The 11,808-nt window shown below is 43.1% G+C and overlaps 1 protein-coding gene across 1 annotated transcript in view; it reads left to right on the top strand.

Annotated features, from left to right (window-relative positions):
- The first annotated feature begins 4,240 nt into the window (after nt 1–4,240).
- The window catches only part of RASGEF1A (RasGEF domain family member 1A), a 50,955-nt gene continuing 43,387 nt past the window's right edge, over nt 4,241–11,808 (top strand). Inside the window, exon 1 of the mRNA XM_066600404.1 lies at nt 4,241–4,512. Within this exon, the coding sequence (XP_066456501.1) occupies nt 4,489–4,512 (24 nt within the window). The 5' untranslated portion in view covers nt 4,241–4,488. The remainder of the gene's footprint in view (nt 4,513–11,808) is intronic.

Below are 11,808 nucleotides of genomic sequence, written 5' to 3'. Positions count from 1 at the left end.
GTGTGCATTTAGTCTATAAGTAAGTAATGGATTAGTTCAGTGTAGTGAGTGTGGGTGGTTAGATGGGTATGTATGTTAGTTTATCTATAGTATAGTGTACTCTACACTGCAAATTCCAACTTGTGTACAGGTAGTGTGAGAGTCTCACTAAATATCCTCCAGCATGCAGTTGAGGAAGGCCTCACATTAGTTGGGGGCCCCCAATAAATAGATTATATAGGAACTGTTAAAGGGGTTGTACCAAGATACAACATTATTCCCTATCCACAGAAGAGGGAATCATTTTATGGTCATAGGGGCTTGACTGCTGGTTCCCCCCGCCAACTGAGAGAATGGGGGTTTTGAAAGTTTCCGCATGAATGAAGCACAGATTGCGCCTGTGTGCCACTGCTCCATTAATCATGATGAGATCAACAGTACTCTGCAATGTACTGAACTTGCATTAAAATGAATAGAAAGGCAGTGTGCATGCTCAAACTCTGCTCTATTGATGCAGGGACCTTCGGCACTCCCATCTTCGGGGTCAGTGAGGGTCACAGCTGTAAGAACCCCACTGATCATAAAGGTATCCCTTATCTAGAGGATGGAGAATAACGTTAAATCTTGGCGCAACCCCTTTATTCCTGCCCAGAGTGTGGCCCCTGCCAGACCTTAGAAGAAATGTGATTACAAGTTCTCATGTCTGTGGGTGTGTTGTGCTCTGTCTCTGACCAATAATTAGGATGAAATATTTTTCAGAACATGGCTGCGAACGTAAAAACATTTAGTGACTCAGTTTCGGGGGGAAATACATTCTTGTTGCCAAAAAATATGAGTCACATTATCACCAGTCCACAGATCTCTGTCTTGGTAATGTAAGTATTGGCATTTAACACTTCCCTATGAAAACAAAAATATCCATATCTGCAAGCCAACCTGCTCCAGATGTTACACAACCTGTTTATCAGTTTCTTATAATTGCATATAAATATCACTAAGGAACAAAGACTGGACAAACAATGAAAATCAGCCCTGGCATTTAAACAGTGCGTGTTTTGAAAACAAAATAGATTTTATTAACATCTTCTGACAACCAAAATCTTAGACCGACTCGTGTGGTCTGAATGCTTTTAATATTCTATCCAACAGTGATGAGAGTTGTGTTGGGATTAGATGAACGGTCTTGTCACCGGAGACCCTAAAAGTGGTTCCCCCCTTGGTCTATAAAAGGCTCACAGAGGCTCCTTGTGTGTAGTGACCTCTTCTTCCACTTGTATAGAGCTTGTTGACGCTTCTACGACACACAGAAGAGATTTCACCCCGCTACCAGAGTCTGAGAGGGGCGCATTATTGGGATGTGAGAGGCTGGATGGTCGTATCGACGAATTGTCCACTACTGACCGTTCTGGCCAGATTGTGAGGAGGTGTTGGGTCTAGTGGATGCGTGAGGGCACACAAAGCAACTGGGCTCCGGACCCCTGACAGACCACCAGTAGAGAGAAGTGTCTAATCATCTGACAAGAACAAGCAGCTCCAACTGTTCTGTTGTCCGCCATCCAGAGACAGGTGGCACCATCATTACAGCCCTGCGTCTGTCAGAACCATTTCCAGGTGTTTTGCTGAAGAACATTTGGTTTCACGGCGCCTATTACATGTATTACTTTTGATTCCCACCGTCACCGCCATTTGCAGTAGTGTCATGAACGATGAAACTGGACGCTAAAGAGTGGAACTGGGTTGTCTTCAGCAACTAATCCACATTTAGTTTGGGAAGCAATGACAGCCATATTTGTGTCTGGGTAAGCGCCTCAATCCAGATCTTGCTGTGGAGCAGCACACTGCCCCCCTGCTGGTCTGGGGGCCATTGCATATGACAGTCGGACACCCCTCACAGCTCAGCAATATGTTCAGGACATCCTGCAGCCACATGTGTTCCTCTCATGGCGGCTTCCAAGAGGCAGCAGGATAATGCTCGGCTGCACACACATAAAGGGGTCACAGGAAGCCCCCACAACATTGTCACACTTATGTGGCTGCTTGGCCGCCAGATTTATAGCCAATAGAACATGTATGGGACCATCTAAGACATTAACTTCCACAGCTTAGAAGTATGCATGATCTAGAGGTTCAATTACAGCAAATGGGGAGCGATATGTGGCAGGAACCTGTATGCCAGCATGCCCGCTTATATCACAACTTGTATCCAAGCTAGAGGCAGTGCAACAGGGTACTAGAGCTTCCATGCCTGTTCGTATCACATCTTGTGTCCAAGCTAGAGGTGGTACAAGAGGGCACTAGAGCCTCAATGTGTGCTCGTATCACTTCTTGTATCCAAGCTAAAGGCAGTACAACAGGGTACTAAAGCCTCCATGCCTGGCCGTACCACATCTTGCATCCAAGTTGGAGGCAGTACAACAGGATAGTAGAGCCTCCATGCCTGCCCATATCACATCTTGTATCCAAGCTAATGGCAGTACAACTGGGTCCTAGAGTCTCCATGTCCCACCTGTATCACATCTTGTATCCAAACTAGAGGCAGTACAACAGGATACTAGAGCCTCCATGCCTGCGTGTATCACATCTTGTATCCAAGCTAGAGGAGGTACAACAGGATACTAGAGCCTCCATTCCCACCGTTACACATCTTGTATCCAAGCTAGAGACAGTACAACAGGGTACTAGAGCCTCCATGCTCACCCGTATCACATATTTTATCCAAGCTAAAGGTGGTAAACTGGGTCCTGGAGCTTTCATGTCCCACCCGAATCACACCTTGTATCCAAACTAGAGGTGGTACAAGAGGATACTAGACCCTCCATGCCCACCCATATCACATCTTGTATACAAGCTAGAGGTGGTACAACTGGATGCTAGAGCCTCCATGTCCCACCCGTATCACATCTTGTATCCAAGCTAGAGGCAGTACAACAGGGTACTAGAGCCTCCATGCCTGCCCGTAACACATATTGCATCCAAGCTAGAGGTGGTACAACTGGGTACTAGAGCCTCCATGCCAGCCCATATCACATCTTGTATCCAAGCTAAAAGCAGTACAACAGCGTACTAGAGCCTCCATGCCCGCCTGTATCACATCTTGTATCCAAACTAGAGGCAGTACAACAGGGTACTAGAGCCTCCATGCCCACCTGTATCACATCTTGTATCCAAGCTAGAGGCAGTACAACAGGGTACTAGAGCCTCCATGCCCGTCCGTATCACATCTTGTATCCAAGCTAGAGGCGGTACAACAAGGTACTAGAGCCTCCATGCCCACCCCTATCACATCCCGTATCCAAGCTAGAGGCGGTACAACAGGGTACTAGAACCTCCATGCCCGTCTGTAACACATCTTGTATCCAAGCTAGAGGTGGTACAACAGGGTACTAGAGCCTCCCTACAATAGGTCAGTTCTCCACAATAAATCATACTTTTGCTTTGATAATGTAATCACTTACTTATAACAACGTTACAATCACACAGAGAAAGTTTCATTCCATCCGACATCTTCTAGGGGAGGGATTGGTTTGACAAGGAGTGTATATGATTTTCACATGAGCAACATTTCCAGTGTTATGTATCAGCCACATGCTGACTTAAAGCCCACAGGCATTTTCACTTTTAAGCGCAAGTACTATTATTATTTTCAAGCTTTGAACAAACCTCGTATAGACTAATATGACATTTGTTTAGTCAATTCTGTTTCTGTTTCTGGGAAAGCTGACTTCTTTACAGTTTTCACAGAAGTGCTCATCTAGATTCCCTATTTACCGTCATAGTTGGTATATCCTAATCCAATAGGCAGCAGTTGGTTGCAGGACTTTGGGAAAGCTGGGTAGAAAATGACTTGATGGCTATACTGGACGGTCACTCACACAATTAAGTAAATGTAATAGAAGTGGAATACAGTGTATATATATATATATATATATATATATATATATATATATATATATATATATATATATACATGAATCTAGTAGCAATTAGTTTGCTACTATGTATCAGACTCTGCCTGTGCTGCAGCATATGTTGGCTCTATATAAATAAAGGTTATTTGCCGTAGATATATAGCGGTGGAGGATGACAGCTCTGTTCACAGACAGCTGCCCACAGAAGGGCTGTCTCATTCGCTGTGAGGTCAGGGGATGTCTATGACTGGTGTGCTCTCACATCCTTTCACTAGCACCCAGTAGGAGGCGGAGAGACCTCTAGTGTAACCTGTTGTACAAGAGCATGAGCTGCCAAAAAAGGCAGGAGGAGGGACTGCTGGGGATTAGACAGCAGCACTGCTACAAAAGAGACAAACCACAATCATTCTGCTGTTCTACGAACTAGAAGCTGTACAAGATCAGGCGGCCGGAATATTAGCCCTCTTTTCTGGGTTTATTTGGAAGCTATTCAGATAGAGGAAAGCAAACAGCTCTGGAATAATGCTGACAGCCTGACGGATCCGCTGCCAAGGCAACACATCTCCGACCCTGAAAACCTGAAAAAACTCCAGCAACCCCTATGCGCATGGTGCCAAAAATGAGGGTAAGCAGTTGCTTTCTACAGGCGTTTGCTCATGGTTGATTTGGCAGGTTTGCAGCAAATAGCTCTAATTCCCAGAATCAATGGAGAAGAGAATTCTTAAATATTCCCGCATGGAAATATCCATCCACTAGCTTCAGTCCGGCTCATCTTCTTCTTGGAGAATCAATGGAGAGAATTTTCAAAGATTTGCTCTTCTTATCTGTGTAGTGGCGGTGGTGGCATGGGATGCCAGAGCTGCACGTCAGCCTGGAGTCAATGGTCGGAGGAATCCTAATGTGACAGGCATTGATTGGGAGGAGTGGGTAACCCTGAAGACGTCTTGTCTCCCTGGACCCACTGCTGGGCTATGTATTGATGACTGAGTAGTAAGATATACAGCACATGTATCTGTCACTGTCTTCTGCCTTTGTTTTCCATCCATCAGTCTATATGACACATTGCTACAATTGCAGAAAGTTCATCTGTGTTTTGGGAAAGCTGTTGATTATTGCACGTTATTGCTTAGTAAATACATCCACACTGCTGTATTGTATAGACACATCAACATCTCCCAATGATTACACAGTATACAAGAACACCCCTACATGGATATCTTGGTGTGGTACACATGTAGTAGTGCTGAATTTGTCATTTAAAACTTATGGCCACCTTCATTGAGATTTGCCACATGACAAATCCATGATAGCTGGAGCCTCTGACTCCATCCACATGACATCACAACTCCATCCACATGACATCACATGCTGAGAACCTAGAAGTTTGTAGAAGTGGAAGATGCCAATTGGCAAAACTCGAAGAAGGTGGACTTTACATCTTTGGGGCTGCATTACATATGGCATACACGCAGTCCTAGGTAAAACTACAGAAAACCCCTATTGTGATACAATGTCAAAAACTGACAAACTGAATCTTTCTGCATTTTATAGTTAGGCTCCTTCTGTGTTTGATGTCATGTAGCAGAAATACCGAACTTTGCCACAATTATATTATTCTTATATGTCTGTAGAGGAAGAAATATATATATATATAGAGAGAGAGAGAGAGAGAGAGGATCCTAGTCTTATATATTCCGTTGCACTGGCAGCAGAGCAGCGCTATGTACATACACAGCAGGGCCACAGACCCCTGTGGACAGGCGATGTTTGCTGTGCTTGTGGATCACACTTGGGCTGATGCTGCTCGGAGCAGGTGCTGCCTCTTGCTTTGTTTTTTCAGTTTGCAAACAAGACAGGAATTTCCCCATTCTTCCTCCGACTGTATGTTTTTTCCACCATGGCAGACAATTCTGGTGTTTTTCTGCCTTGTTTTCGTATTCAGGATGACCTCTCCGGAGGAGCCAGCTTACTGCACGAAGGGCTTGTGAAGTGAAATTATCAGATGTAGCAGAGCTGAAATAGCCAGGAAGAATTAATTGAAAAAAAAGTCAACTCTGCTATATCTGTAGGTCATGTTATCAAGGGTGCATTCACACGGACGAGTTTCACTCGCAAGTTCTGTAGCGATTTCAATGTGTTTATTCACATGAGCATTTTTGTGATGCTGCGAGATTGAAAAATTGCTGCATGTCCCATTTTTGTGTGATTCCTTGCAAGGAATTGCCCTTTATTTGCTATGGAAATCTTTTTTTTAAATCGCATCGCACTCTGTGATTTATACCATGTGATTTATATGCAAATTTTTAGCATTAAAAGTACTGAAAGTATTAGTGAAAAATGCATGTAAGACTTACAGGTACATACATGCCATGCATTGTGTTTTTTAAGAAAAAAAGAGGCATTGCGCTCGCACCCAGAATCAGAAGTTTAAGGGCGGCATTTGCACTATGAATGAGGTAGATTTTCACGTTTCAACGCATTTTAATGTACTTTTGCGCACACAGGGCCTTTGCACACGTCAGAAGAACACACTCGAATTTAAATGGCTATTTAGCCTAATGAGGTCCAGATGTGTTCTTTTTTCACGGAATTGTGCAGTGTATTACACCTTCGTGCACCTCCCATAGACTTCTATGGGGACCCTGGCACGTGCAAAAACGGAAAATGTGTGCTAAACTATTGATATCAATGGGTTCTATTCTCTGCGTATTGCATGCACAAATACGTCCTTGTGAATCTGCCTTAAGAGTGCGATATCAGTCCAAGCTTCTTGGACTGAAATCGCGCTCAGCCGTGTAAATTCAGCCTACAGCTCTTTTGCCAATGTAAATATGATAGATCAATTAATAAAGTTCATTCCCCACTTGTGGTACAAAGTGTACTGAAACTGTCCTTTCCCCTTGTGCTTGGGATTAGTGACATGACAGCACCAGGTGAGGGGAGCAGGAAAAGGTGAACACTGCTTGTTTTATTGGTGAACCCCTTTGTCTGTCCCCTTACTTCTGGCCTCGGACTCTCTCAGATAGTCTACATGCTCACTGTGCCAATTTCTGAGGAAATACCCTAACTAAATTGTCAAAGTGACCAGTTGTCAGTTACTGTACACTGCATTGATTCAGCAGCAGGTGGTCACTTTAAGTTGTCTCATTCTCATTTACTTATGACTAAATATCTTGTTATTTCATGGTATTTGTGTATATACTTCTGTATTTTGACAAGCTGTATGGACTGGCATGGGCCTGACCCCCTCACTGCATGGCATGGGTCTTCCTCTAGCATGGCCCCTTGTGTTTCTCCAGTATTTACAGTATGTGCGGTTTTGAGACTGGTCTTCTGCTTTTTTTATAATCAGACACAGTTTGGTACTTGGTATGCTCAGTGCAGTTGTACATGACATTTTTGTGTTCGGTTGTATAGTAGAGACCTCTCGGACAGTCACGGCAGCTATGACAGGTGTTACTGCTGACAATTGTGTGGTCAGTCCATGACCCTGATGGTCACACTTTGCAGGTTCCCTCAAAATGTATCATTCCAGAAGGCAATGTGTTTATACTGAGTATTAGCCACCATGCTGGATAGAAATATGCATGATTTACAATCTGTGTACCTCAAAACTTACCAGCAATAAAGTGCTTGATTATGGAGCCTTCACCTTCAAAGAGTTAATGTTGACATGTAATCTTCACTTCCTGCATCTGGTGGAGATGATGTAACTGTCTGTTCTCCAAGAGTATCGTGTATTCTGCTCATTATTAGATACAGAACATCTTCCATATTTGATTATATGCACAATTTTACTAGTTTAGTCCATAATGGCTATCAGTGTAGTCTAGACATCTTGATGACCACGGAACATGGTTTATAGACATTAAGTAGTGGGTAGATCATGTACTCCGCTTCTAGATAACAATGTAACTCATTTCCCGGACACCCAAGAACTTACTCCAGGACTTGTCACATATGATATTCTTAATGGCATCAATTCTAGATTGCAATATTGATGTAGACTAGAAAATTGGGTACAAAGCTCACTAATCGAGAACGAGGCGGAGTCTGAGTGACATTATTGGTGGTTCTCTCTGGTTAGGGTCACATTGACCTTTATACCTTTGTGTTATATTGAGCTGCTTTCACTTGTTCTCCAAAGCTCCATGGAAAGCGTGAAACTATTGTCCTTGGCATTCTGTGGGGTCCTAAGCCATTCAAGGTGTTTTTTTCTCACAGTGTTTAACCCCTTAGTGACTGCAATAAGCCTTTTTACTGACTTCACTAATGGGCTTTAAACCAGCACATATATCTTTTTAAGGTGGTGGCTTGACTCACTACTGACAGCCAAGATCCTATTCTAACTTCCAGGAAACCTCAGATCATGGCAATTTAACCGCTTACATGCCACAGTCTATAGCAGCTGCAGCAGGGAAGCAGATGACAGGGGGAGGGGGCTCTGTCACGCATCAGCATCTCCCAGCAAACTCACAGGACACCAATAGGTTTCCATGGCATCCAAAAGCCTAAAAAAATGCCTCGATGTCTACTATGTACCTCCGCCTATTAGGCCCGCCTCCCACACAGTCTACTAGGCTGCTGTCATAGGCTTAGTAGAATGCACTACTTAAGTAATGCAGTGTATTAGCCTAGCGATTGAACTATTGCATATTCACGTCCCCTTCAGGGACTACAAAGCAGCATTAAAAAAAACTGCAATAAAGTTTTTAATTTAATTTTAAAAAATCCAGTGAAAAAAAACATTTTTCCCCTAGAAAAAGACATTTTAAATGGATAAAATACAAAAAAAAAAAAAACACGACAGGTATTACCACCTTCATAATGACCCAGATAATGAAAATATTTTTAACACGAGTCATCATGCACTTTTCATTTGTCACTCAATTTCAGGGCTTATTCAGACGACCGTGTATTGGCCAGGTTTTCAGGCCCAGCCGATATATGGCATCCCTCTCTACAGGGGGGGAGGCTGGAAGAGATGGGAGCAGTGCATTGAGCTCTTGAAATACAATGATGAAAATTGCTTGGTGCTTAAAGGGGTTGTCTCGCGAAAGCAAGTGGGGTTAAGGACTTCTGTATGGCCATATTAATGCACTTTGTAATGTACATCGTGCATTAAATATGAGCCATACAGAAGTTATTCACTTACCTTCCCTGCGCTGGCGTCCCCGTCTCCATGGCTCCGTCTAACTTCAGCGTCTAATCGCCCAATTAGACGCGCTTGCGTAGAAGGGTCTTCTGCCTTCGGCTCGGTCTGGCACGAGCGGCGTTCTGGCCCTGCCCCCTTCTACGCGTCATCACGTAGCTCCGCCCATCACGTGTGCTGATTCTAGCCAATCAGGAGGCTGGAATCGGCACACGTGATGGGGCAGAGCTATGCGATGACGCGTAGAAGGGGTGGAGCCAGAGCGCCGCTGCTGCCGGATAGACCCGAAGGCAGAAGACCCTTCTGCGCAGGCGCGTCTAATCGGGCGATTAGACGCTGAAGTTAGACAGAGCCATGGAGACGGGGACGCCAGCGCAGGGAAGGTAAGTGAATAACTTCTGTATGGCTCATATTTAATGCACGATGTACATTACAAAGTGCATTAATATGGCCATACAGAAGTGCTTAACCCCACTTGCTGCCGCGAGACAACCCCTTTAAGGAATGAAATAGGCGGTCACTAAGGGGTTAAGTGTCTCTGATCTTTGTTCCTTTCACTTGTTTTGTTATAGGAAGCATAGACCTCATACAACTACTTGCTATAGAAGTTGCTTTGTTATGGGTCTTGCAAAAACATTTTCACCAAAAAGGAAGCTTCATAGAACATTTATCAATTTTCAGCATGTTATTGGGGTGTGGGAGGAAACCGGAGTATATAGAAGACAACTCCTGTTGCCCACATAAGTAATCCAATGGTTTGAGTGATGGAAGATAACCATTACTCACATTACTCTATGGAAACAGCATCAACCTTTCCATTGGCAGCAGAAAAGTCAGAATATTGATGATGTTTTTCAGAAAATGTGGCTTGAGAACTTCCACCCAGCCAGAACTGTTCTTGTAGATCTATTGCTCATATCTAATTAGTTGAAGCATTTCTATTACGCTTAGTAGTTGCTTATTTTCCTCCACTTTTAAAAGGTTCAGCTGTCTCATCTACTTAACTTACTCATTCTTGACTTTTACATTATTTATCCAGCCTGCATTCCCCCAAGTAAATAATTCACTGTTATGTGAGTTCATGCGTTATTTATCGGCATATAAAACTAAAACCCAAGATATTTAAAATGGCAACTTCCCCCATTCTCCGACTCATTCTAGATTCCTGGTATTTCTGGGGTCTGAATGATCAATACTGAAATATTCATAATTAGGATTTTTTAACCCCTTCATTAAACCCCAAAAAGCATCAAACATCAAAACCACAACCATCATACTGACAGAGAACAACCTGGTAATTGTCGTTGACCCCTCCACCCCCCGCCCCATGCTTCTTTCCAGGGAGGGATTTTGGCTTTATCACCCTCAGGCATCTGACTTCTTTTTAACCTTTTTGTGATGAGGGAAGCCCACAGCAGTTCCACAGCTTTACATAACTGAAAGGAAGTGGGAATAGGTCTAGTCTGATCTGGACCCTCCTGTCTCTCCACGGCTGCTGAAGTGGCTTCATAGTTTGCATAACTTAGTTTATACTATTTTTTGTCCTCTTACTGGAACTACAAGGGGCATTACTGTATAAGTTTTCCCCTGTAACAAGCTTGTGTCATTCTCACATGACCAGGACAGCGTTTTATTCTCTATATTGAAACAATGCATAACTTTTCATTACACAGAAAAACAATAGATATCGCCTGTTTGGGTTGGCATCAGTTGCAGAAGTTATCGCCCAGATATCGCCCACAACATGGAACATTTTCTTCTTATCTATAACTTAGTGTTGATAATAGAAAGATGGTATTGTTTTCATATGGCACCACAATTCTAGATGCCTTGCAGTTGGGCAGATCATAAAGCATTCAGAGAACATTTGCTTACTGAAATGGAGCATATTTGCTCTAATCCATCTGGCGCCGGCGAGCTGTCATCTTACAAACGGCACCAGTGTAGCAAGAACTTTGATGTGTACTTAAGAGTCGGAAAGATTTGGTGTTTGAAACAGCGAATGTCGGCATTCTAAGAATCCCTGGAATTCCATCATTGAACATTCTTTGCATTGACATATTCTTGTGTTTTATTGCTGTGAGTTATCTTTATAGAGTGAATACATTGTCATGGACATTAGCAGTTGTTCAGTTTCAAGCATAGCACCCCAATGACTAGTTTCTGTTTCAGTACTTTAATATTGGCTTGGGTATTCATTAGTCCTAGTTTGGTATCCTGTCTGCTAACATTCCAGCATTTACAAGTTACAGTATGAGTTTCCTCTTGACTCCGCATATGTCTATAGTCATAAGATAAGAAAAGCTCGGTCCTAAATGTTGAAACCATGAAAACTTGAAGATGAAAAGTGAAAAAGTATCTCTATATATATTAATGTTTTCTCTGAGTTTTGCAACATTTCTGAACTTTTGTCCTTGGTTGTATTGTACACCAATTCCTTTTTCTTTGGGTCAATATCACTTGCTTTGCACAATTTAAGTTAGAATACCTGAATTTCTTCACTGATGTCTGCTTCTGATGCTATAAATATGTGCACAAATTCGCAGATTGACTTTAATGGGAGCTGCACCTCCCATTACCAGTCCTGGCCATTACACAGGACTTGGAGTGATCTGATTCTGCTCCATATACTGTGTTGTGGCAGTGACAGCGAGTGCCCACACAGCTGATCGGTCGGACTCCCAAGCGACAAACCTCAGCTGATCAACTATTGATAATATATCCCGAGGATAGGTCATCAATAGAAATTGCCTGTAAATGCCCTTTAAG

The sequence above is a fragment of the Eleutherodactylus coqui genome, chromosome 4 (genome assembly GCF_035609145.1).
Source record: "Eleutherodactylus coqui strain aEleCoq1 chromosome 4, aEleCoq1.hap1, whole genome shotgun sequence".
Lineage (NCBI taxonomy): Eukaryota > Metazoa > Chordata > Amphibia > Anura > Eleutherodactylidae > Eleutherodactylus > Eleutherodactylus coqui.
This window is presented reverse-complemented; position numbering and strand designations above follow the sequence as displayed.